At 46.3% G+C, this 27994-nt stretch overlaps 1 protein-coding gene across 17 annotated transcripts in view; it reads left to right on the plus strand.

The window, feature by feature from the left end:
- Positions 1-27994, plus strand: part of LOC137306476 (neurexin-2-like) — a 1403359-nt gene that overhangs the window by 452354 nt on the left and 923011 nt on the right. For 8 of the 17 annotated variants that reach the window (XM_067975720.1, XM_067975722.1, XM_067975719.1 and 5 more), the window contains one exon: positions 11296-11340. The exons of 2 other annotated variants lie outside the window; for them this stretch is intronic. In XM_067975720.1, coding sequence (XP_067831821.1) covers positions 11296-11340 — 45 coding nt within the window. The remainder of the gene's footprint in view (positions 1-11295; positions 11341-27994) is intronic. 7 more of the 17 variants (XM_067975733.1, XM_067975727.1, XM_067975724.1 and 4 more) reach the window with 1 other exon arrangement.

A 27994-nucleotide genomic window follows, 5' to 3' on the forward strand; every position in this document is an offset into this window, starting at 1 on the left:
TTCATCAAATGACCTCCTGACTTCAACTGCCCTGCCCCCACGTTCCCACCATAGGTCGTCCATCAAGTCCATCCTCACAGCACACCGCCTTCCCATACCAAATTGAAAGCCGTTTGGATGATTCTTCACTCAAAGTCAAAACAACCTTTTTCCCCATAACTAATAAACGAAAGTTTTCAAACCAGGGGTTCTTGTTTAGAGTTGAGAGTAAGGCATTTTGTTGCAGCATTGTAGAGGGAGCTTTACTCATCATCTAACCCGTGCTGTACCTGCCCTGGGAGTGTTTGATGGGACAGTGTAGAGGGAGCTTTACCATGTATCTAACCCGTGCTGTACCTGCCCTGAGAGTGTTTGATGGGACACTGTAGAGGGAACTTTACTCTGTATCTAACCCATCTGTACCTGCCCTGGGAGTGTTTGATGGGACAGTGTAGAGGGATCTTTACTCTGTATCTAACCGTGCTGTACCTGCCCTGGGAGTGTTTGATGGGACAGTGGAGAGGAGCTTTACTCTGTATTTAACCCGTCCTGTACCTGCCCTGGGAGTGTTTGATGGGACAGTGTAGAGGGAGCTTTACTCTGTATCTAACCCGTGCTGTACCTGCCTTGGGAGTGTTTGATGGGACAGTGTAGAGGGAGCTTTACTCTGTATCTAACCCGTGCTGTACCTGCCCTGGGAGTGTTTGATGCAAACATTAGGTGACAAAATTGGCAAAAAGTGTTTCCGCCCTCAGCACTGAAATCCTTCACTTTGACGAATACAAAATATATTTTTTTCAATTTAAAAATAGATCCAGCAGACCTGTTTCAAATATTTGGCTTTCTGCGCCATTGTCCTTTAGCGATTGAGCATGTTGTTGTGATGGGGACCAACTGAAACAAGAGGCAGCGGAAGTAAATAAGATTGGTGTACCTGCAACTTTATATGTTTTTGAGGAAAATGTATTTTGCGATATGAAGCCAGATTGGCTTCTGTGCCTCCAGTTAAGAAAATAATTGATGTGTCAGTTTGCAACTCAGCTGGGTTTCTACTCAAGAAAGACCTTCAAATGATCTGCTAAAAAAGATTACAAACTGGCAATATCTACTTTCCAAAGGCTTCTGCTGCATTTAGGATTGTTTTATTAAGATAAGGATCTCTTTGTCATCTGTAGCCTCCAATCTATTTCTGTCCATCACAACCCTTCTAGTCTCTCTTTTATTCAATAATGCTATGTGAGGAGCTCATGATTTTTTTCTTGTCCAAAATCAAAGGGACCTGCTCTTTTATTTCTATTTTCTCTCTCTTTCCCCCTCCTGCTTCCTACCCCCTTAGACACACACCGTCCTCCCTTCACAGTTTCTCCTCCTTATGTCCCATCTCCCGCTATCACTGAACTTACTGATCCTTTCATCCCCAACCGTCCCAGGTCCGGACTGCACAACTTATCCCCATGATAACTGACATCATCAACTTGACTATATCCTCAGGCTCAATCTCCAAATTATTTAAAACTGCTGTCATTAGTCCCCTTCTCAACAGTATATTACTCTTAGCCCCTCCATCTTCTCCAACGGGAGCCCCATCTTCGACCTTCTCTTTCTTTCTAAAATCCTGGAACACATTGTTGCCATGTAGCTAAGCTCTCATCTCTCTCACTTCTATCTGCTTGAAGCTTTCCAGTCAGATTTCCACAGTTAATCTCACCCACAGCAGTGATATCACACTGTTGACACCTTCTACCACTGCAAATGTGGCCCACCATCCCTCCTCATCCTTTCTGTTGATTTTAACCATTCGATGCCTCTCCATTTCGTCTCCGCCACAGTCCCTCTCCATGGCACTGCTGTTTCATGTTACATTTATACCTGTCGCATTGTGGATGTCACAGAATCTCAAATGTTTTTTTTTAAACTCCTGTGCCTTCACAATCACCTCTGGTGTATCCCAAGGACCCATCCTTGCCTTCTCCTCCTTATCATTTACATGCTACCCTTTGGCAATATTATCCAAAAGCATGTGGTTAGCTTCCACATGTATGATAGTGACATCCAGACCTTGGATGAAAGACTTGCATTTACACAGCGCCTTTCATGACCTCAGGACGTCCCAAAGCGTTTTACAGCCAATGAAGTACTTTTAAAATATAGCGGCCAAGGTCCCACAAACAGCAATGAGATAATCTGTTTTAGTGATGTTGGTTGAGGAATAAATATTGGTCAGTACACTGGGGAGAACTCCCCAGTTCTTCTTCAGGATAGTACCACAGGATCTTTTATAGCCACCTGAGAGAGCAGACAGAGCCTCAGTTTAGCATCTCATCTGAAAGACTAGCACCTCTGACAGTGCAGCACTCAAGTGTCAGCCTAGATTTTGTGCTCAAGACTCTAGAGTGGGACTTGAACCCATAACCTCTGACTCAGAGGCGAGAGTGCTACCAACTAAGCCATAGCTGACACTTCTACTCCCTTGCCTATCTGCAGATGTAGCCACTTTCTCCAAATGCCAATCTGACATAAGACCTGGAAAGCCAAAACCTCCTCCAACTTAATGTCAGCAAAATCAAAGCCATCCCTTTTAGCTCCACAAATCCCATATAAAGGATGGAACCCTGGGAGAACACCAGAGGTGACTGTTCAGGCATCGGGAGAAAAGCTATTTGAGATCATCTAATGTCTACAGTGCGACAGTTAAAATTGGAACCAGGAGACCCTCTGGACTCGACTCCACCTTCATCCCTTGATCATTACTTCCTGAATTTTCTCTCCTACTCTTTTCCTTCCTGCTGGTGTTCTGCTTTATTGGTCTTGGTCCACCATCTAAGTTTTTAATGAGAAGTTGACACACAGGGAAACACATGCATGTATCCAGATATGTTCTCCAGATATCCATGGATGTATTAATCAAAAAGGAATGAAACCCTCGTAAAATCAGCTCCAGTCACGTGAAAATCCATTTCAAGTAACTTAGTCTTGGGGAGTGTAAGTTAGGACATTGTCCTTTCATCACTGAGGCCTGCTGCAGCCGGACTAGAAGCCTCTTTTCTCTCTCACTCGCTTACTGTTAGTTGTGAGTCCTTTGTGATGTGACTTTGGATCATGTCAGTGCAGTTGATGGTGGGCATGGGCGTACAACATAAAACTGTCCAAAAAAAAAAAAACTGCCCCCAACAAACACTCCTCAGGAGCACTAGGGGTCCAAAGTGGGAAGGTTTTCCACTCCACAGCATTAACGTTCTTCACTTTGATGAGCAGGCAAAAAAAAATTACCGGCTTTGCCAGCTGTTTCACTTGTGTGCTCACAATATCTCTGCGATTGCATTTTAAAACAGAGTGGCATTCATTAAGGCTGAGGCATTGTGTCATTAAGATAGATGGATTAGGTGGGCACATCTAAATGGTATCTATCGATGGTGAGGCTATCCAGCTTTAAGATCAATGTTTCTGTGTACGAAACCATTTTTTTTATGTACAGGGTCATTAATCACCTTCAAATCCTATTTAAAGCCAATATTAAAACCAGGATTTTGGGACAAAGTCTTATGGAATCTTATTCCTGCCCCATCTTCCCTTTGTTCAGGCTGTGGGTTCCATCAGATCTCTTGTTAGTGACCGTCACCATGAACACAATGTTAAGGACCGATTGTCCTCGTTCCAGTAGTTCTTTTTCCACTCCACTCCCAAAAGGACCAACTCATGCTGGGTTATAGTTACACATGTGTTGGCACTCTTCAGAATCCCTGCCCAGATGGTCATCCTTCATGTGATTGACAGCAAGCTATTCGCTCCTGCCCTCACCCAACTTCCACACATGTGCACTTTCTAACAGGGGTCATTGGATAGATGCCAAGAGCAGAAACCTTGCCTGATTATTCTCCTCCCTAGCTCAGTGATACTGAGTCCAATTAGAGCTCCCAGCTGTCATCCAGGCTAAGACTAGCTGATGCAGCAGAAACTGGTGATTGACCATGGGCCACCAGATAGGTATGGTTCAGTACTGCATCAGCGTTACCCACTAAGCCATTGAGAGAACACTACAACTGTTATACGGGCCAAAGACCAACCTCAGCTTCTGAAAAAACTCATGCAGCCCAATTGATGAAAATGGCAGGAACAGCACTCATATCATTTGGATGGAAAAAGCCTTTCCAAACGGCAGGAATGCAGTTGGAAACTATTTGAGAACCATCAGTTCACTTATCCTTAAGGGGCCAATTTCAACCCCCCATCCTCACCCAGCGGGAACAGGACGGGGAAGGGGATGGGGAAGATGGCGGGGTGGGAGAGGGGGTTGCACCACTTTCCTCCCCTCACCATTTTACTTACCTGAATTCAGGCACAGGAAGGCCACCCCCTCTACCCACCCCCCCCCAAAGGATTGGGGGCCTAATTTAAATGGCAGTATCGCGTCCTGATGACGTCATCCTGCACGCGCACGCTATTTTAACTGTGGGCCCGCACAATCTTTTAAACATTATTTTTTAAAAGCTTCCCTGTGGGCCAGGAGAAGCAGCAGTGCTCCTCCTGACCTCATGAGGTTACTTCATACTTCAGCCTCCCCCCCGATCGCAGACTTGCTGACCCCCCTCCATTCCATACTTACCTTACCGGAGACCATTTCGGTGGGTCCCTGGCAATTTTGACTCCTGCCTACGGGCGATGATGTCATTCCCACTGGCTTCGGGCAGGAGTCAGAGTCGGGGCATACAAATGATTTTAACTCCCGGGCCTCACGGTTCCCACCCGTTTTAAGCCCCTGCGTCCCTGATTCCTGCCCTGGGTTAAAATTGGACCTTTAATATATCCATCCATTTAAACATTGGCAAGCAATGCACCAAGCTACCCAAACATTAGCAAATAATACACCTACCATCTAAATACTAGGAAGTAACACATCCACCATTTAAACATTAGTAAATAACGCATCCACCCAGCATTAGCAAACATGACTGTTGTGCTACTGATCTATGGTTGATTGAAGCCAGCGCAGTGGTTGGGTCACTCCTGGGCTATAGAGCAAAAAATTAGGTGGTGGAAGCAGATTCAATAGTAACTTTCGAAAGGGAATTGGATATATACTTAAAACGAAAAATTTGTAGGGATATGGAGGAAGAGCAGGGAAGTGGGACTAATTGGCAGCTCTTTCAGAGAGCCGGCACGGGCATGATGGGCCGAATGGCCCCCTTCCTGTGCTGTATGATTCTATGACTCTGTGACCGCTGCTTCTGATAGTTATCCAATGACCCCTATTAGAAAGTGTGTGTTTGTGAATGTTGGTTGAGATCTGGGCCTTAATGCCTTCCCTCGACAAATAGATTCACTATCTAGGCTCACACGTGAGGAATAGCCAGTGGGTAAGATTCAAGATCCTTTGGAACCACACCGTCACATGAATCAGCATCCTCAGGAAAGATGGGTGAAGATTGGAAACAAAACTTTTAATAATTTATACATGTGCACAACCCATTCTCCCCACACACACTTGCATTCTGTTCCTTTAAGATATTCTCCCTGTTCCATTAGACACCCTTGAATGTTTATGGGCAACCCCCTGTCATCCAACAGAAAACAGCTGAACTCATTGAAAACCATTGGACCGCATATTGTAAATGGGTTCAAGAGATAATAAGATGTCCTTCTGAAGAGAGAATGGTTGAGGGATATGGTGAGGAGGTGGGCAAGTGGGGTTGATACATGATAACCAGATGGGCTTGTTGGGCCGAGAGGCCTCTTTCTGTTCCTAAAAATTCTAATGTTCTTGTATTGAACTGAGAATGAGTCCAAATTAATAGGGTCTGAGTGCAGTGATTGTACATTATTAAATGGGAAAGAATGTCAAGGAGAATACTTTTTGTTCAAAGTACTCTCCCATTTTATATTGACAAAAGAGCTTGTTAAATAAATAGGCAATCTTTTCCCTGCATCCTCACTCCTTTGAAATCAAAATTAATTGCACTGTTTCCTTTCTTGGTTCTTTCCCAACAACAGCATTTATGTTAGCAGCTTTAATGTAGAAAAGTGTTGCAATGCACTTCATAGAAGCTTAAGAAAAAGAAATGATAAGCCCAAGCGCGAGGGTGGGGTTGGTCATCGGTGGGTTTTAGGGAAGGTCTTAAAGAAAGAGGGAGGTGGAGTGTAAAGGGGTGTAGGGAGGGAATTCTAGATCATGGGGTTAAGGTGACTGAAGGCATGGCCGCCAATGGTGGGGTGAAGGGAGGGCACAATAAGCCAGAGACAGGAACGGAGAGTTCAGGGGAGGGAGAGTCTTACGGCTGGAGGAGATTACAGATATAGAGAGGAGCGAGGCCATGGAATTCAAAGACAAGGATGAGCGTTTTAAATTGGAGGTGTTGGTGGTCCAGGAACCAATGTAGATCATCGATGTAGAGCACTCAGGTAATGGGCAAGCAGAACTTGGTGTGGGATAGGATTGGGGCAGTAGAAATTTGGATGAGTTGAAGTTTACCGAAGTTGCAGGATGGGATGCCGGATAGAAGAGCACTGGACTGATCGAGTTTGGAGGTGATAAAGGCATGGATGAGGGTTTTAGCGGTAGATGGGCTAAACTAGGGGCAGAGGCGGATGATGTTACAGAGTTGGAACTGGAGGGTCTTTTCCCAGGACTTCAGAACTATACAAGTCATTAACTCCTTCATTTTCCCTTTTCTCCTACAATCTACAGGCTTTTAAAACCCATACATGGTGTATCTTAATCGCTACTTCTTGATTTATCATGTCTTCTATCTTACTGTTTTTTTATCTGGGTTGTGCCCCGCAATCTGCACCTTGGTCCTTCACCTGGGTTTTTTAATAAGAAAAAAGTACAATTCAGTGGTTTTGTTTTAAACAGAAGTTCATTAAGAAGCATAATTTGCCCTCTCAAAATGGATTATGCAAATTCCTTGGCATGATTCATGATTTCTTTTTTTTCCCCAAAATACACTACTTCACATTTCTCTGAATTCACCACCCATCTGCCCACTCTGCTAACTTATCTACGTCTTCCTGCAGTCTCTTTCATTCTTCCTTATGTTCCCCAACTTCCAGTCATCAGCAAACTTCAATACCCTTCTCTAGTGCCTGTGTCCAAATCATTAACGCACATGAATCACCGTGAAGAAAATGGTGCACCAAACAAAACTACACATTGACAAAAAAATAATTGAAGTGACAAATTTTGAATCCGTCAGGTTCTGTGAAAGTATCCGCACACAGAATGCAGAATGGTCTTCTCAATATCAACACTTGCACATCGTTTAGATAGCTTCATGATACACCAGCCGTGTTGTACGGAGATGCTGCAGGCACAGAGTAATGTGAAACCTTCATTGTAATTAATGGGCCTGCTCAATCAGCCTCAATGTTCCCCTGTGTAAGATGGGTATGTGCAGGATTTTCCTGCTTGCAAGCTAGAAGTGACTGTGACTCAAGGTCTTTGAAGTTCCCTCATACCCTGGCGGCTGCATTGCTCAAAGGTCAAGGCATGAATTAAAGCCAGAAATGGGATTATTGCTCTTCTCTGAACAAGCTGCAGTAAACTCTCTCTCACTGACGCCAATGGCCTGGAGAGCACTTGTATGTGTTTTTGTGTGTATGTGTCCAGAATGAGTCAACATCAACATCAGTAGCTGTCAAATCTTGCAACGTTGGTCCCCAGTTTATGCTGAGTTAGCTGACCGCGGTCTGGTGGCAGTTTGAGTGCCACAATCAGCTTCAGTGCCTCTTAGGTGGGGCGAGGAAGAAAAATCAGCCAGGGTTGCAGCCCCTGATCACCTTCCACTGCAGGAAAGTGCAGGTGCGGATGTCAGGGGAGAACAAGATCGACTCGGCTGTAACACTCTTCATGGTCAAATAGACCGCTGACGCTCACCGTCGGGGCCTACACCTGAAGAATGATCACCTGGATGAGTGATCCGAGGGCTCCTGGTACCCGTGATATCATATTTCAAAGAGCCGGCACAGGCATGACGGGCTGAATGGCCTCCTTCTGTGCTGTAAGATTCTATATCTGCACAAGTCTGTGCCTTGGGGAACGGAGGGAAGTAAATTGGAAAAGAAAAAGAAATTCTGTACCGCATGGAGCTTTACTTGAATGTGCTGCTTGTAATAATTTCACATTGTGTACTTGAGGAAGCGAACACAGAGACAGTTTGTGTTGATAACACTTGATTTTCTTTGGAGCTGCATGCTGATGAATCATTTATATTGTTCTTCCTGCAGTTTTCATGATAAGTGTGTTTTTTGCCTTAGGGACTGCTCCGATCTCGCAGTTGCTTGCAACATACCGTGGTGTTTACCTGTTTCAAGGAAGCTCCCAATCTATCCTGGTGGAACAGACCTCGAGCTCTCGAGTAGCCTCGCCAATTTGTCTTTGTACAGTTACTCCTAGAGCACGAGATACTTAGTACAGATATGATTGTGCTATTATAGATCTTGCAGGGTGCTGATTTCTACAATGCTTGTAGGTCTGTTCCATTAGGGACTAAATTAGGATGTATTGATTGAGGAATGTTGTGCTAGTGTCAAGATACAGGGCTGGGCAAACACTGTTTTTTTAATGCCCGTGGAACTGTGAACTCCAATCTGGCTACCCACATGAGCAGAATGAAACGTCCACAAATCATAACACATAAAATTGCAATTCCGGTCAGTAAAATCCAACCCATCCCATGCCCATTCTTTAACTCACCAGTGCCTTACGGGTTTTGATGACTTTGAGATGAATTGCCCTATGATAAGTTGATATTGTATTATTGGCGAAGAGGCCATTCTTTTAACCTTTATTGGAAGGATACAGCCATTTGAATTACACTGGAGACAGTTTTCTGTGTAGCCACCTGAGTCATGCTAGTGGAATCTGAAATTGCAGGTTCTCAATTTAAAAAAGCCAGGCACCGGATGGTGTGGTGTGTTAGTCATTAAGGATTTCAACAAATTTTCAGCTGCAGCAAAATAAACATCGGAACTCAAACCATGGGTGCACCTTTGTAGGAAAAAACCAGCCTGCCCCACACTCATGATGTCTGGAGTATCACAACTAAATGCTTCCTGCCACCCCCCACCCACCCCCCCCCCCCCCCAGCAGCCATGGAATCTCCTAGCAGAGGCAAGACACCAGAAAAAGAAAGCCATTGCTGAAAAGAAAAAAAAAATCTGGAAAATTGCTCTCTGACCCCCCCTCACCCCCACCACCGTCAGGCGACCGACACCAGTCCAGGAGATCACATGGACCATGCTTACATTAACTGTTAAATCACTTCCCTTTTATAAAATGCGATCTCTGCCCCAGCCAGAACTGGTCCAGCTCCCTTGTGAAGGCATACGGAGAGTCAGCACCCACCACACTGTTATAAACTGGATAGCCCGGTGGTGAAGGATAGAACACTAGTGCCTGATCTTCAGTTGCTTCCAAGCCTTTATTCACAGAGATCCGCATTACCTACCCCACACCCTAGATAAGCTGACATATAAATGGATACAAGAGAGTCCCCAATTGATATGCACCACCTGAATACAATTAACACTAATTGATATAAATCTCATTGGTACAATTAACACACACCAGCCGGCAACACATTCCAGAGGCTCACTACTCTCTGGGAAACGAAGAACCGCCCAACATCCAGTCTATTCCTACTCTTCCATGGTTTAAATGCACATCCCCTGGTCCTCCCCAATGTGTCAAACTATCTATCAATTGGTGCACAATCCAGCCCTTTCATTATCTTATATACCTCTATCAGGTCACCTGTAAAACTACATCGCTCTAATATAAATAGACCCAACTTTGTAAACCTTATCTGAGTACCTACAGGGGTTTTTTAAGCTGGGAATGATTCTTGTGGCCCTCTTCTGAACCTGTACCTATCTTGCCCCTTTTCCAGTTTTGGACTTGGGAAAAGGTGACAACCCTGGGATAGAATAAGGAATTCTTTGATGTTGAGAACAGGTACAAGGGAACACTGAGTTATTTGTCCAATGCTGGTAAGACATTTTTGCCGATAAATCGGTGTGCAGCTCCTTAATGGGTGGGTAAAAGCACCATCCAGCACTGAGTCATTCAGACCAGAATGACAGGTTTGACCCCCAGTCTGTGCTGAATCAGCTGACCTACAATTGGGATACTGCAATTCTCCTCAGCTCCAGGAGCGGTAATTCCAGCCGGGATTCTGAACCCTATTATGTGACTCCTGCTGGAAAGTGTTAATGTGTAGAAGTTGGGTGGGGACAGAATCCGGCTTAGCTGTGATGCCCTCCTTGGTTGAACGTCCCACCGACACTCACTATCTATGCCCACACATGAAAAATGGCTTATTGTCCGAGGTACTGTCGGGCAGCCATGACCTATAGAACGGTACCTCAATGGGAATTCATATCTTCAGGAGAAAAGGATAGAAAATTGGAAGAATAATCCAGCTGTGAGCAGCATAGTGTAAGTTTGGCCTCAGTAAACTGACTCCACCTCAAACATGTTAAATTAAACACCAAACCAATCCATACATCCAGTCAAGTCTGGTTCAGACCTGTTAAGTAACCAGACTGGTACCTAAGGGTTGGTATGGCTGCACTGGTTAGTTACATGCTATCAATGAATCAAACCAGAAAACCTAAGAGAATAACTTGCCCAGCCCTGGGTGACACTGAATGTATCTAATACTGTTTATATGCTAAAATGATTTTCAAAGAAATTTGGTTTGAAAGATGATTGAATCAGAAAATTATTACCAGTCAAATATCTGAAATTGTGCCAGAGAATTGATTTTTCCTTTCACATTTACAATTTTGCCTTCTGCCTTATTGCTCGTGTTGAAGCTACTATGCGATGGTATTCCTAGTTGACGTAAACCGAGAGGGGGACTAAAAGGACTCATTCATTCAAAATTGTCAGTCAGCAAAATATGTCGGGAAAAGAAACAGTCAAAACAATTGGCGCTTTCTCGAATTCAAACCCCACCAATCACCTCCAAGAGATGGTCCAGCCCTGCTGAATGGGCAGCCCTTACTGAGACACTAATACCTGCCCCTGAAGCATTTGTTGATGTGCTACCCACCTACCTCCTCCACCCCCACCCCCACCCCCCCGTTTGTAAAATTAATTTGCCAACTCTGTGTACTTACTAACACGCTTTGAGAACTAACCTTACGTCATTCACGGAATGTAGTCATTTTCTCTGTACTAACTGTTAACCTTTCTTTGAGCTTATATAATACTACTAACCTTCTCAAGTGGCTTCATTTTTTTTGAGTGAAAGTCCTTATTGAGTTCACAGTCTTGTCATTTTTTCCTTTTTCCCCCCTTCCTTTTTCTCTGCAAAGCACTCTGGCATCGGACACGCTATGGTAAACAAACTACATTATCTGGTAGATATCATTCTTATTGTCTTATCGTTTGGGTTTGTGTGTTTTAAGTTTACTTTTCTTTTAAAAATTGACATCGATTTAAAAAAAAAACGAATCAGAAACGACAGGGTTGGTAAACTTCTTTTGCTTCTTTATGATCGTACTTTGTCATCCATTTTGTTGTGTTTCCTTTCCTTTCCTTTTTCTTTTCATTTGTTTCATTTAATTTTGTTTTAAGCTCATCTCATGGAGAGGACATCTTGAAAAGTGGTTTGCATTTGAGCAATGCTTTTTATTTTCAAAAATAAGATGGGATTGGGGGGGGGGAGGGGTCACAAGGTGGTTAGCCATCTTCTTCCGCCCCCCCGCCCCCCCATTCCCACTCCTGAATCCCACTGCTGCCCATTCTGCATGGCATGCTGGGATTGAAGTGGAATGCCTCGACTGTGTCCGATATACTGTGTCTCCATCTTGCCAACATTACTCATATTTTTGTCTCTCTCTCTCTCACTTGATGGCTCCTGCACGCTGTTTTGTTCAAATAGAAAGTTTCCATTTTTGAAGGGGAGAGTTTGCACGGTTTTCACATTTAAAGAGTGCCTTGGTTTCTCTACTCCACGCACATGAAGGTTGCAGCCTTAGAAACCACATTTCGGCTGGAATCAGGGATACATATGCCAGCGCCTACTCTGGTTCAACTGCTGATTGAGGAGAAATATTCTGTTTAATTTACTTGAACACTGCTGAGTCATTTACCACTCCCCAGCCCTCACAGTGGGTGGTGTCACACGCATAAACACATATTGAACTGCTGAGCCTGTGCTCGAGTTGGCTCTGTAGTCAGAGGCACAGTATCTTCACAGGGAGAAAGCAGGGTATTTTCAACACCTCAGAAAGTTGGAAACTGCTAGTTTGGGTTGAGTGATGCACTGTCTTAGATCTCTGATCTTAAAGCTTTAGTCCTGAATTCAAATACATTCTAGACGTAGGGGTTGATAGTCCTCCCTTTCTCTCTCTCTTTCTATCAGTGACCAGGAGGTACAGTAGTGATTCTGTATAACTTTGAGACATTTGGTCACATGAGATGAATCTGGAGTTTTTGCTGCTATGGGATTGAATTCCAAAATGACCCTCCAGGGTGAAATCCACTGCTGTTTGAAAGTCAAGATTTCTGACCTCATCTCTGACCTCTGGAACTTCCCTGGTTCTTGGGGAGGTCCACACAGACCAACAATTAGGAAACTGTTGAGCTGAGTGAGGAGAAATGATGATCAACGATTAGCATCATTTACACTTGCCACTGTTGGTGCTTCTTCCTCTGGAGGTGTTGACAAAAACCACCTTTTTTTTTTGTCGACTCTCAGAGCCTCCACATCTAATTGATCTACTTTACAATGCTGTCCCGAAATCAGGACTGCCGTCGGTGACAGTGACTAGCACTGTCCCCTTCATCTCTGATGGATGTTAGATTGTGTTAAACACGACCTGTTTACCTCTAGGATTTGGTGTCAAACCCAACCCAGGCACTGGATGACACAATGCGTTAAGCATTCTCTTTTATCCCTGAGACCTGCGTTTAGATCTAGCCCAGCTAGAGGCGATGAAGTCTCTCTTTTCACTGTGGGCATTATAACTGCTGAATTTCAATTCAATTTGCAGAAGACACAAGCCCCCTTCACAACTCTGCTTTCAACGGATGACAGCAGAATGCATGTGAACATTATGTACCAAATTTAATCAATTGCATTAATAAATGAATAATTTAACATTTAAGTCTCCAACAGATTCTGTGTAAGCCCTCAATATGCTATTAGTGTAGGGTTATTGTGACATTATCTCTAGATGCAGCCTTTGTCTGCTAATTATAGATAATTATTCAGTAATTTGCTAAATTTTCATTGAATTGGCTATGTTTTATCTGCATTTTATTCAGAAGATGTCAGTGTAAAACATAATTGATTAAAGCAAAGGGAGAGGTTAAGTGTGTGTGAGAGGGGGTTCAAGCTCAGTGTAGATTTGTTCTGGCAGGGTGAGATGAACTCTTAAAGTTACAGAGGGGGCTTGCGACAGAAAATAATAATGACGGTTTGAGGGGGATGTTACTAAAAGGGAGATATCTGGTGTCTCTCAGTCCCTTCCTTAGGGAGGCAACTGTATACTGACTGATGCCTCTCAGTTCCTTCTTCAGGGAGCTACCTGCACACTGGCTGGTGTTTGGCAGTATCAATACACAGATTTGTACCTTCCAGGGCTGGATTTTCCTTTTAAAACTAGCTCAGAAACATGCCTGGCAAGTAAAATGGGACGAAGAGGCCTCCTGCCAAAACTCCATCCCTAAAAATGGCCACTGCAATTTCCCTCCGATGACCTTGCTGTAACACTGAGCCACCCACCCGGTGCATGTCCAGCCACATTTAAATAAAGGGGGGAGAGTGACCAAGAACCGCCCCCGAGATTTATTTTGTTTCCACCTGCTTACTGCCCCTACAAATCACTGCCACTATAAAGATGGCAGTCCTGAACCTGTATGGTGCCGCACAGGTTGGGTAGAGATCAGGAAGGTGAAAGGTCACGCTAGAGATTCTGCAACACCTGTTTTGGCTGGGAATCACTCCTACCACTTAGAAGCTGCGGCGTCTGAGTGTTTAGTATTTCATGAAAGTTGCTGGGAGTTTAAAAGGGAGCACTGCAGAGTGAAGTAACAGATTTCCGACTGGAGATTCCATTTCCTTCCTGTGCTTTGAGGAGGAGGATGGCAGGGTCATGGAGGAGGGAAAGGAAGCCAGGAGAGTTCGGCAGCATATGGGCAATACCGGATCCACAAGTATCTACGCCACAAGGTCTCGACAGAGCGTGGAGGACCTATCTGGCTTTTCTTCCATGGAAGGTCACATTTTCTTCCTGAGACTAGGACAGGTGTCGGAAACCTGCCTTGTTGCTTTTTTTTTACACACCGGGACACTATGGCTGTGAAGGTGACAAGAGCACTTAACTTTTACACATCCAGATGCTTTCAGGCAGCCTCAGTTTACATTAGCCACACCAATCATTCAGCAGTGCAGTGTTGCATTAGACAAGTCACAGGTGCCCTGTGCGGGGATGCCTCTGAGTTCAATCAGTTCCAAAATGGACCCAGCAAAGCAGAGAGAAAAAGCCATTAACTTCTTCAGAATGAATAGATTCCCACAAGTGCAGGATGCCATTGATGCCAGCCATGTGGCTATAAACACCCATCTGAAAGCCCATCAACTTCATCAACAGGAAGGAATTTCATTCTCTTGACTGTCCAGATAGTGAGTTTTGCTACCCAACCTAATCTGCAAGTGGAGGCAGGCCACCCAGGGAGTAGCCATGATTTATTTATTCTCAAGCAATCGAGGATATCTGCATTTATCAGCCAGCTCAATATGACAGCAGGGTAGCTAACGAGGCCAGCGGAACCTTGGCTGATAGCATTTTTGGCATCCGAGGGCAGAGGTAAAAACAGGCTGAATTAGGCCTTGCGGACTACCAGGATCATTGGGGAACAGACCATTAGAATTGTCAAGACCCATTTGCGATGCTTGGACAGGTCTGGGGGAGCCTTGCAATATAGCACAGCAAGGGTTTTGAGAATTGTAGTGGCTTGCTACATGGAAGGTGAAAAGTAGGAAGGTGAAGGTGAGGGAAACCAACACCCTGCTCACAGAGCAGATGCCCAGGAGAGAGAGGTGGTGGGCCCAAATATCCTGCTGCCAGCAGCATATGCCATGAGGCAGGAGGTCATCACAAACTTCTTCCAATAAAGAGTGCACCCTCCAGCTACGTGACACAATAAAGCCCTTCATGATCCCTTGTCTTGCTCTCAGATAACCATTCAGCTAATCTGTAATGCCTCTAATATCCTCTCTGGGCGAAGACAGCTGCAACCATAAATCGCCATACAAGAGGGATAACAGGAGACCTCCCTGGAAAAATGCATAAACACACCAACTTGCCAGAAATGTACGTGCTTACTACTATTTTGTCTCTTCGTTATGCCCCATTACTGCTGCTACTTCTTATCACTGTGACCCGTTTATGTCTAAAACTCTCTTTCCTCGTGACCCTAACCTCTTATTCCTATGTGGTGCTATCTCAGTGTCAAAAGATTGTGAGGCTTTTGGCTGGAACTGTACCATTTGAGCCCTCGACGGTTGCTGTGGCACTTGTCTCAGAGATGCCGATGTCCTTACAGGACCTGCTTCCGGTTTCATGGACTTACGATGACAACCAGACCCAGACCAGAAGCTCCTTCCTGTGCTAGCATTGGAGGGGACTGCATGAATGCCAGCAAATTGTCACTGCCATGAGAAGCAATGGCATTTGCTCCCACGCTTTGCAGCCAGGCACATAGTTTGACTACTGGTCTGTATGAGTGCAAGCTGTACGGTCCCAATTAGATCCTGAGCTAGGGTGCTGTTCAGCCCATCTATGGAGGCAGTTATTGCCACCGCTCTGGAAGTGACAACTGCTCTCAGGACCTCTTTGAGGCTCCTGGACTGCTACAGTCACCGGGGTATTCCTCACATCATGACTGCATTGTGTTGCAGATGTGGGTTATAGACTCCTCCAACATCTCCACCATCTGCATCATACGAGAGAAGACTTTTTCCACTACCTGCACATGAGATCTCCCAAGTCATAGATCTTTTCAAGAGATCTTAGTCCTTAGACTTTTCACAATGTAAAATGAGGGTTTTGGCAGGGCAATGAGGGTGGGCAGAAGCCCTATCCTGCCATATTCCCGATGGTTTCAGGAAAATTCAACCCATGAGTAAGACAGTGGTGCCGGGAGAGCTTTCCCCAGGTGTCACTGGTGGAATGTGTTGTAATGTGATGTTGTTGAGAATATAATTATGAACTCATGATGCCTTGCATCAATGGATGACTGTGATCTTGCTGTTTCAGCAATGCAGGTTTGTAAAGTCTTTTGTGTGGAAGCTAAGCTTAAAAATAACTGAAGAAAATAATAGCCAATAAATAACAATAGTTACTTCACTCAAAAAGTAGTTCATTGTCACTCCCTGTCACAATTTGTTGATAATACCCATATTATTAAAAAAACAGCCTACTTTGCAACTCATCACAAACAGTGCCACGGGAAATCTACTAGTATTTGTTAGAACTGATGATGGCCTTCCACTCTCGGTTAGCTTTGTGCTGCTGTTTATTTCTGTTCTATTGAATCGTTCAACCAAATTTTACATTTTGCTGAGTTCTGATCCCCTCCAGATAAGCGTTTCACATCTCTTGTCAAATCGGCCAACAAGAAGGAATGACAGACTTGCATTTATATAGCACCTTATCGCAGTCCTCAGAAATGCCTCAAAGGATTTCACGTATATAACGCCTATCACAAGCTCAAGACGTGCCAAAGCACTTTACAGCCTTGAAGTATTGTTATATCGGCAAACACAGCAGACATTTTGCACTCATTAAAATCCTACAAACAACAATAAGATGAATGACCAGTTAAGCTGTTTTTTGGTGGTATTAATTAAGGGGAGAATGTGGGCCACAACACCAACAGATATCCACCTGAACAGGCCGACAGGACCTCATTTGAACATCTCATCCAAAGGTCAGCAATTCCAGCAATGCAGCAGTTCCTCAATCGGGCGTCAGCTTAGATTATGTTCTTAAGTCCCAGAGTGGGGCTCGAGCCCACAACTTTCTGACCTAGAGGCAACAGTGCTGCCAACTGAGCCAAGTTGGCTGCATGAGGGGTTAAAAAATGTCAAAATTTACCCAAATGACCTATTAAAAAATTGTGGAGGCAGAATTTGCACCTTCACTTGCGAGACACTGTTTTCCATTACATTAATGTTCTCAGTGGCCTTGAGAGTGTCTTCATAAGGTAAGAGTCATCTTTCTGTGGAGATGGGGAAAGGGCAGGTTTCCACTTGTTGCTTTATTTCTTGGTAATGGTGGGATGTTTTGACAGATTGGTTGCCAGTTCTTGATAAACTATTGTTCCTTAGTGGTAGGCAAGGATTGTATTAAATCTTTGGTGCTAAAAGTGCCTTTGTATACCACAGTGGAACAGAAAAGAATATTATATAGATGTATAGAAATGCAGTCAAAGTATAAGGAAAACTCACAAATTCTGGACATTTGAAATTAAAACAGAAAATGGTGGAAATGCACAGCAGGTCAGTCTGAAAGAGAGAGGTTGATGTTTTAGGCAGGACCCTTGAGAATGGACATGGTCAGGCTGGAGAAGCCCCCTTTGATTCATTTAAGGGAAAGCTAGATGTGTACATGTGGGAGAAAGGAATAGAAGGTTTTGCTGACAGGGTGAGATGAAGTAGGGTGGGAGGAGCCTCGTGCGGAGCATAAACACCGGCATAGACCAGTTGGGCTGAATGGCCTGTTTCTGTGCTGTACATTCTATGTAATTCTATGTAGGCCTGATAATACAAGTCAGGACATTCCCATGGATGCAGAAGGGAGAGAGAACAACAGGATAAAATAGGCCATAGAAAATAAAGAGAGGAACAGAACTTTTTCATAACCATCATACCCAGAAGGGAACTAGCAGCAAATCTACTAGTGGAGCTTATTTTGGTCATGCCTATAAAGGGGCTGCTCCAGCCTGACCATGTCATTTCTGATAAAGAGACCCACCTAAAATGTTTAACCTTTCTTTCCTCTTTCGTATATTGATGGACCTGCTGTGTATTTTCAGCATTTTCTGTGTCTAAGTCACGCGCAGTCAACAATAACCTCCCTTCAATGTGGTTCCCTTCATCAAACAGAATGTCTCAGAAGCACTTTATCTCAACAAAGTTCCATTCCAGCCTTGTCAGATTTATAAAGCAGGAGTTTCACTTCATGTAACCAGTGTTCTCCTGCCCCATTCGGTTCAGAACCAGAAAGGGAAGGGAGGCTGGGAGTCAGCCTTCCGCAGGTATGTAGATGCCAGTGTAATTTAAAGAGCTAACGTGTTCTGATTTGCAGACTGTTGCCGTGTCGATGTAAGCACGCACCAAGCTGCACTGATGAATTCAGGAGTCAGTCAGGCTGGATCCATTGATGGAAGGGCCATCAAATATTTTGTGGCAACCAGTAGTGCAGGGATAGAGTAAAATTTGTGCCAGGAATGCAGAGTACTTCATGCTTATGAACGTGGAGCACCATCAGATTCTTCAAAGTTCAGGGGCAATTCTTCAAATAACCTCTCTCTTTGACACTGCTTTGAGGTCATTGCCCCTGTTAATCCTTCCCGATTCCTGCTTCAGGTCCTCCTCGCCCTCTTGTTCAGTGCATTTTGGATGGAGGGAAGGCAGTAAGACAAAGTGATTTTGAGAGATAGTTCCAAAGAGCAGGGGCGTATTGACTTACATGTCACCGTGGAGCACAAACTGTAATAATGATTGGTGAGAACGCCTCGATTCTTGAGGTTACTTAACAGCTTTTTCCATGACCCGGTTTGTTTTCATCAGTTCTTGATGAACTGATAGCTTTCAGAGCAGTCTTTGAGTGAGAGGTATTTGTTTTGTCACTGGTGTTGTAGTAGTCTGGCAATGCCTCAAATTAAAAATTCTCATCCCTGTCTTTAAATCGCTCCATGGCCTCGCCCCTCCCTATCTATGTAACCTCCTCCGGCCCTACAGCCCTCCGAGATCTCTGCGTTCCTCCAATTCTGGCCTCTTGCGCATTCCCAATTTTCAACTCTCCACCATTGGCGGCCATGCTTTCAGCCGCCTAGGCCCCTAAGGTCTAGAATTCCCTCCCTAAACCTCTCCACCTCCCTCTCCTCCTTTAAGACTCTCCTTAAAACCTACCCCTTCCTGTCCTAATATCTCTTTATGTGGCTCGGTGTCAAATTTTTGTTTGATAATCGCTCCTGCGTAGCCCCTTGGGACGTTTTACTACGTTAAAGGCGCTGTATAAATTTAAGCTGTTGTTGTTCTTCTTCTTCTTGTTGTTGTAACATTCATCCCTCTGCAATCACCACCAAAAACAGATTATCTGATCATTTATCACATTACTGTTGGTGGGATCTTGCTGTGCACAAATTGGCTGCTGCGTTTCCTACATTACAACAGTGACTACACTTCAAAAGCATTTCATCGGCTGCAAAGCATTTTGGGACGTCCTGAGGTTGTGAAAGGTCCTACATAAATGCAAGTTCTTTCTCTCGATCTTGTCTCTCAGTCACTATAGGGCCGATTTGAACTCCCGGGCCTCATCTGCATAGGACCCATCAGCCCCCCCACCCGGTGGGAAGTGCTAGCTGGCCGACGGGCAGGAGTGGGATTTCGGGCGGCAGGAGGCCGCTGCCAGGGACCCAAAGGAACTGTTCCCGGCACTCAGGTAAGTGGTTGGGATGGGCGCGGGACAGGGTGGGCATTGTGGACAGGGGAGGGGGAAGGGAAGCCCTAGGGCGGGGAGGGGCACCCCTGCTCTTTCTGGCCCACAATGAAACTAAAAAAAAAAATAAAAACGACTTGCCTTTCTAGGACTCTTCTAACCCCTGCTCCCCTTGCCTGCCAGGTTGGCCTGGTGTGGAAGCCACGGCAGCTTCCCCGTGCAGGCTCCTGGTTAAAATTGTAGTCAGGTCCCAGTGACATCATCGGAGCCCAATTTTGCATATTTAAAGCAGGACCCTGTTGCGTACTGGCAGGTGCACCTCTTGTCTGCTCAGAAGAGAAGGTTAAGATTGCAACCATATTCTTCAAAGTTGTGGACATTGTGAATTTGGGAGGTGATGCCAAAGAATTCTTGGCCAGTTGCTGCAATGCAACCTGTAGACAGGACACACTGCAGCCAGGGTAGGGGACTGCAATCGGTGATTGACAAGTCAGTGAGCTGGGGACTGTAATCAGTGATTGACAAGTCAGTGAGCTGAGGACTGTAATTAGTGATGGACCGGTCAGTGAGCTGGGGACTGTAACCAGTGATGGACCGGTCAGTGAGCTGGGGACTGTAATCAGTGATGGACTGGTCAGTGAGCTGGGGACTGTAATCAGTGATTGACAGGTCAGTGAGCTGGGGACTGTAATCAGTGATGGACTGGTCAGTGAGCTGGGGACTGTAATCAGTGATTGACAGGTCAGTGAGCTGGGGGCTACAGTCAGTGATGGACCGGTCAGTGAGCTGGGGACTGTAATCAGTGATTGACAGGTCAGTGAGCTGGGGGCTACAGTCAGTGATGGACCGGTCAGTGAGCTGGGGACTGTAATCAGTGATGGACTGGTCAGTGAGCTGGGGACTGTAATCAGTGATTGACAGGTCAGTGAGCTGGGGGCTACAGTCAGTGATGGACCGGTCAGTGAGCTGGGGACTGTAATCAGTGATTGACAGGTCAGTGAGCTGGGGACTGTAATCAGTGATGGACCGGTCAGTGAGCTGGGGACTGTAATCAGTGATGGACCGGTCAGTTAGCTGGGGGCTACAGTCAGTGTTGGACTGGTCAGTGAGTTGGGGACTACAGTCAGTGTTGGACCGGTCAGTTAGCTGGGGGCTACAGTCAGTGATGGACCGGTCAGTGAGTTGGGGACTACAGTCAGTGATGGACCGGTCAGTGAGCTGGGGGCTACAGTCAGTGATGGACCGGTCAGTGAGCTGGGGGCTACAGTCAGTGATGGACCGGTCAGTGAGTTGGGGACTACAGTCAGTGATGGACCGGTCAGTGAGCTGGGGGCTACAGTCAGTGATGGACCGGTCAGTGAGCTGGGGGCTACAGTCAGTGATGGACCGGTCAGTGAGCTGGGGGCTACAGTCAGTGATGGACTGGCCAGTGAGTTGGGGACTACAGTCAGTGATGGACTGGCCAGTGAGTTGGGGACTACAGTCAGTGATGGACCGGTCAGTGAGCTGGGGGCTACAGTCAGTGTTGGACCGGTCAGTGAGCTGGGGGCTACAGTCAGTGATGGACCGGTCAGTGAGTTGGGGACTACAGTCAGTGATGGACCGGTCAGTGAGCTGGGGGCTACAGTCAGTGTTGGACCAGTCAGTGAGCTGGGGGCTACAGTCAGTGTTGGACCGGTCAGTGAGCTGGGAGCTACAGTCAGTGATGGACCGGTCAGTGAGCTGGGGGCTACAGTCAGTGATGGACCGGTCAGTGAGCTGGGGGCTACAGTCAGTGTTGGACCGGTCAGTGAGCTGGGAGCTACAGTCAGTGATGGACAGGTCGATGTCATGGAGTCTGCAGTATTTTTTTTGAAGGGCCAAAGCCCATAGTGCAGGACCTCCACAAAGACTGAAAAAGTGGAGAGTGGACAAGGTAAACCCAGAATTAGTGATTAGGCGACATCAAGCTTTAGTTTTAAAAGCCTGTAGCTGTGGAATGAACCTGACACAGATAAGAAATCCTAGAGTTTTGAGGTCCTGGGAAAGAATGAGTTTGAAGAGGAGACAGTATGAATAATTTGCAAAGTCTGCTTCCAGCACGGAACCTCTCGAGAGCGCGGATCAGAGACAGGGCGATAACACAATAACCCCCATTCTCTGACCTATGCTTGCGAAATTAGCCCAGGGGTAATGAGACTTGATTTCAACACAGTGAGGATGCAGGGAGGAGAAGGCGTGTGTAGGATAGCGTATGTCGAGCTGACTCAGGAATCTGATGACCTCAACCTGCTATCTCTCAGCTATACGTGGGATGGGATTACTGCAGCTCTATCAGGCCTCTCCTTGATCTTTTTGTCATGCTTTGAATAAGTTTTATCATTGAAAGCGAAGGGAATTTTTTGTTGAAGCTGTGTGTAGCCTCAATGTTATTTATTTATAATATATATATGGGAGAATTATTGACAGTAAGGATGTTATATAATTTATAGAGGGTCCACTGGTGTAACAAAGAGTGGAGTAAAACTCAATGTTGCTTCAGTTGAAATCGTTATCCAATCTCAGGAATCTGCCTTTAGACTTTCCCATCATAACCCATGCAGCTGGCAAAAAATAACTAGCCCAAACTAGAATGGACTCTCCCCCCTCCCCGTTAAACTTTTTCTATTAAAAAGTCTAACAGATTGGAATTTGTTCTTTCTCCCTCCTGACCTGAAGACACTGACTCTTGCTGCAGTACAGGTTCCACAGGTGTTGGTAATTCCCCAATACGCCCAAGTGGTAGCTCTTCATGTGTGAGCTGAGACAGTGTACGTCAGATGGCTATTTACCATGGGGGGGCATCACAACATAGCCCAACCCCGGTCCTCACTGGCATCCACACACGTTCACTTTCCAGGAGTCATCGTCTAGTTTGCAATCAGGAGCAGGAGTCCTGGGTCATTCTCCCCCATCCGTAGCCCAAGTGACAACTGTAGTGGCAGGTTGGAGTACGTTCCAAGAGTGTAACCCACTCTCTCTCTGAGAGGCCTGATCACAGAAAGGGCAGGAAACAGAAGGCTTGCAAAAGAGGAGGGCCCGGAAATTGGATTGCACCGCGCCCGTTTTACAGGCGTAAAATAAGGCACCGAAGAGTTCAATATGGTGGGTGGTGTGAGTGCACTCATCCCACGCTGGACGTGCGCCGCTCGTCACATTGGGTAGGGCTGCTCAGTAGGTGTCCAGGGCGCGCACCTGAAACTGGCATTAGATTCATTGCACATGCAAGTGGAGGGGCTTAACGTCTGTTTCATGCCACTTTGCCAAATTGGTCACTTTCTATAGGTGCTCAGTAGCTAAACTAGCGGAGAAGGGACCGCTGGAGGCTGCCACCAAAGTGCACTTCGGCTGTCACGTTCATCTAAGCCGATGCTTTCTTTGCCGACTTCCTGACTTTTACCCGACATAAACTACAACTTCTCAAGAACGCTGTTCTTGTCAGCCTCCATTGACTCCCTATCTCTCAAAATGTCAAGTTCAAAATCCTTTCTTTATTTGCAAGTTATTGGGGTACGGTAGCATAGTGGTTATGTTACTGGACTAGTAATCCAGAGGCCTGGACGAATAATCTGGAAATATATCGCCGTTCCTTCATTGTCGCTGGGTCAAAATCCTGGAACTCCCTTCCTAACAGCATTGTGGGAGAACCGTCACCACACGGACTGCAGCGGTTCAAGAAGGCGGCTCACCACCACCTTCTCGAGGGCAATTAGGGATGGGCAATAAATGCCGGCCTTGCCAGCGACGCCCACATCCCGTGAACAAATAATAAAAAAAAAATCATGAGTTCAAATCCCGCCATGGCAGCTGGGGAATTTAAATTCAATTAATTAAATAAAATCTGGAATTAAAATACTAGTATCAGTAATGGTGGCCATGAAACTACCGGATTGTCGTAAAAATCCATCTGGTTCACTAATGCCTTTCAGGGAAGGAAACCTGCTGTCCTTACCCAGTCTGGCCTATATGTGACTCCAGATCCACAGCAATGTGGTTGATTCTTAATTGCCCTCTGAAATGGCCCAGCAAGCCACTCAGTTGTAACATCTCGTAAAAAAAAGTCACAATAAGAATAAAACCGGATGGACCACAAGGCACCGGACACGAAAAAGGCAAACCAAGCCCAGTCGACCCTGCAAAGTCCTCCTCACTAACATCTGGGGACTTGTGCCAAAATAGGGAGAGCTGTCCCACAGACTAGTCAAACAGCCTGACGTAGCCATACTCACAGAATCATACCTTTCAGTCAACGTCCCAGACTCTTCCATCACCATCCCTGGATATGTCCTGTCCCACCGGCTGGACAGACCCACCAGAGGTGGCGGTACAATGATATACAGTCAGAAGGGAGTGGCCCAGGGAGTCCTCAACATTGACTCTGGACCCCATGAAATCTCATGGCATCAGGTCAAACATGGGCAAGCCACCTACCGCCCCTCCCTCAGCTGATGAATCAGTCCTCCTCCATGTTGAACGCCACTTGGAGGAAGCAATGAGGGTAGCAAGAGCACAGAATGTACTCTGGGTGGGGGACTTCAATGTCCATCACCAAGAGTGGCTCGGTAGCACCACTACTGACCGAGCTGGCTGAGTCCTGAAGGACACAGCTGCCAGACTGGGCCTGCGGCAGGTGGTGAGCGAACCAACACGAGGGAAAAACTAACTTGAACTCGTCCTCACCAACCTACCTGTCGCAAATGCATCTGTCCATGACAGTATCGGTGGGAGTGACCACCGCATAGTCCTCGTGGAGACGAAGTCCCGTCTTCGAACTGAGGACACCATCCAACGTGTTGTGTGGCACTACCACCGTGCTAAATGGGATAGATTCAGAACAGATCTAGCAGCTCAAAACTGGGCATCCATGAGGTGCTGTGGGCCATCAGCAGCAGCAGAATTGTATTCAGCACAATCTGTAACCTCATGGCCCGGCATATTCCTCACTCTACCATTACCAACAAGCCAGGGGATCAACCCTGGTTCAATGAGGAGTGCAGAAGAGCATGCCAGGAGCAGCACCAGGTGTACCTAAAAATGAGGTGCCGACGTGGTGAAGCTACAACTCAGGACTACATGCATGCTAAACAACGGAAGCAACATGCTATAGATAGAGCTAAGCGATTCCACAACCAACGGATCAGATCAAAGCTGCGCAGTCCCGCCACATCCAGTCGTGAATGGTGGTGGACAATTAAACAACTAACAGGAGGAGGAGGCTCTGCAAACATCCCCATCCTCAGTGATGGCGGAGTCCAGCACATGAGTGCAAAAGACAAGGCTGAAGCGTTTGCAACCATCTTCAGCCAGAAGTGCCGAGTGGATGATACATCTCGGCCTCCTCCCGACATCCCCACCATCATAAAAGCCAGTCTTCAGCCAATTCGATTCACTCCACGTGATATCAAGAAACGGCTGAGTGCACTGGATACAGCAAAGTCTATGGGCCCTGACAACATCCCAGCTGTAGTGCTGAAGACTTGTGCTCCAGAACTAGCTGCGCCTCTAGCCAAGCTGTTCCAGTACAGCTACAACACTGGCATCTACCCAACAATGTGGAAAATTGCCCAGGTATGTCCTGTCCACAAAAAGCAAGACAAATCCAATCCGGCCAATTACCGCTCCATCAGCAAAGTGATGGAAGGTGTCGTCGACAGTGCTATCAAGCAGCACTTACTCACCGATGCTCAGTTTGGGTTCCGCCAGGACCACTCGGCTCCAGACCTCATTACAGCCTTGGTCCAAACATGGACAAAAGAGCTGAATTCCAGAGGTGAGGTGAGAGTGACTGCCCTTGACATCAAGGCAGCATTTGACCGAGTGTGGCACCAAGGAGCCCTAGTAAAATTGAAGTCAATGGGAATCAGGGGGAAAACTCTCCAGTGGCTGGAGTCATACCTAGCACAAAGGAATATGGTAGTGGTTGTTGGAGGCCAATCATCTCAGCCCCAGGGCATTGCTGCAGGAGTTCCTCAGGGCAGTGTCCTAGGCCCAACCATCTGCAGCTGCTTCATCAATGACCTTCCCTCCATCATAAGGTCAGAAATGGGGATGTTCGCTGATGACTGCACAGCGTTCAGTTCCATTCGCAACCCCTCAAATAATGAAGCAGTCCGAGCCCGCATGCAGCAAGACCTGGACAACATCCAGGCTTGGGCTGATAAGTGGCAAGTAACATTCGTGCCAGACAAGTGCCAGGCAATGACCATCTCCAACAAGAGAGAGTCTAACCACCTCCCCTTGACATTCAACGGCATTACCATCGCCGAATCCCCCACCATCAACATTCTGGGGGTCACCATTGACCAGAAACTTAACTGGACCAGCCATATAAATACTGTGGCTACAAGAGCAGGTCAGAGGCTGGGTATTCTGTGGTGAGTGACTCACCTCCTGACTCCCCAAAGCCTTTCCACCATCTACAAGGCACAAGTCAAGAGTGTGATGGAATACTCTCCACTTGCCTGGATGAGTGCAGCTCCAACAACACTCAAGAAGCTCGACACCATCCAGGACTAAGCAGCCCGCTTGATTGGCACCCCATCTACCACCCTAAACATTCACGCATTTTCACCACCAGCGCACAGTGGCTGCAGTGTGTACCATCCACAAGATGCACTGCAGCAACTCGCCAAGGCTTCTTCGACAGCACCTCCCAAACCCGCGATCTCTACCACCTAGAAGGACAAGAGCAGCAGGTACATGGGAACAACACCCCCACCTGCATGTTCCCCTCCAAGTCACACATTATCCCGACTTGGAAATATATCGCCGTTCCTTCATCGTCGCTGGATCAAAATCCTGGAACTCCCTTCCTAACAGCACTGTGGGCGAACCTTCACCACACAGACTGCAGCGCTTCAAGAAGGCGGCTCACCACCACCTTCACAAGGGCAATTAGGGATGGGCAATAAATGCCAGCCTCGCCAGCGACGCCCACATCCCATGAACGAATAAAAAAGAAGTCCCTCTTTGGTCCCACCTCTCCCTATCTCTGCAAACTTCTTCAGCCCTTGGTGCCAAATCTGCTTCGAGATACTCCTGGAGGTTTCATCACATGACTCCCCACCTCCAATCTTCCCGCCCTCAAGCTCCCGCCATTGGTTGCCCAACATGTTCATCCTCGAGGCACTCCACCTTCCCACGCCAATTGGAAAGTGGATAGACCCTTCATTATCCGATTGGATGATTCTGGACTCTCAGACCAACGGCCTTTTTTTCCCCTCTCCTCTAATTTTTATAATTAATTAATGAAAGTGTTCAAAGAAAATGAAAAAAACACATCATTTTTTTAAAGCTCCTATGATTTTTCACCCGTGTTTGCTCCCAGCAGTGTCTTGGAGATTAATCTTTAATTCCTGGAGACTCCTGGACAATCCTGGAGGGTTGGCAACCCTGACCCTCACTGTTCCAATTTTCCTTTGCATCCCCCTCTTGATCGAATCCACATTTGGTCACAGAGCCTTCAGTTGTCTTGGCCCCACACTCTGGAATGCCCTTGCTACATCCGCCCACCTTGCTAAGTCTCTCCCCTCCTTCAAAAATCTTCCTGAAAACCTACCCCTTTGACCAGGCCTTTGGTCACATTTTAAAGGCATTATACAAAAGCAAGAGTTTGTAGCCAGAGAAAGGGAGCAGGTAAGAGGGGGGAGTGCCAGAGATCTGGCAACAGAGGGAGAGAGAGAGAGAGAGAGTTGAAGGTGAGAATGGAGGTAGAGGCCTAGCAAGAGAGGGTGATAAAGAGAAGGAGAGAGTCAGCACTGGCCAGAGATTATGAGCAGTAGAGAGAGGTATGCTGGAGGTGCTGCTATGACAATAATGCGGTGGACAGAAAGTTAGAAAAAGAACAAAGTAGAAACACAGTGGCACAAATTTGGCAGCACATGTATTTCTCCCAGCACATTGCATGTTACTGGTGCACAAGAGGGGCTTCCCCAGATTTTCCAGTGTCTCCTTATTTAAATCCAGAGCCATTCATATCACACACAAAGAGCCCAGAGATTGGGATTTCCAGTGCAGGAGCAGAAATGTGCATAGAATCATAGAAAGTTACGGCACAGAAGGAGGCCACTTGGCCCATCGTGTCCGTGCCGGCCGAAATAGAGCTATCCAGCTTAATCCCACTTTCCAGCACTTGGTCCTTGGCCCTGTGGGTTACGATACTTGAAGTGCACATCCAGGTACTTTTTAAATGAGTTGAGGGTTTCTGCCTCCACCACCCTTTCAGACAGTGAGTTCCAGACCCCCACCACATCTTAAAGTAGCATCTTAATGTTTGAAATTGAGCAATTTTCTGGCGTGTTTTGTATTGAGATGAGGCAGG

The sequence above is a fragment of the Heptranchias perlo genome, chromosome 43, assembly GCF_035084215.1.
Source record: "Heptranchias perlo isolate sHepPer1 chromosome 43, sHepPer1.hap1, whole genome shotgun sequence".
NCBI lineage: Eukaryota > Metazoa > Chordata > Chondrichthyes > Hexanchiformes > Hexanchidae > Heptranchias > Heptranchias perlo.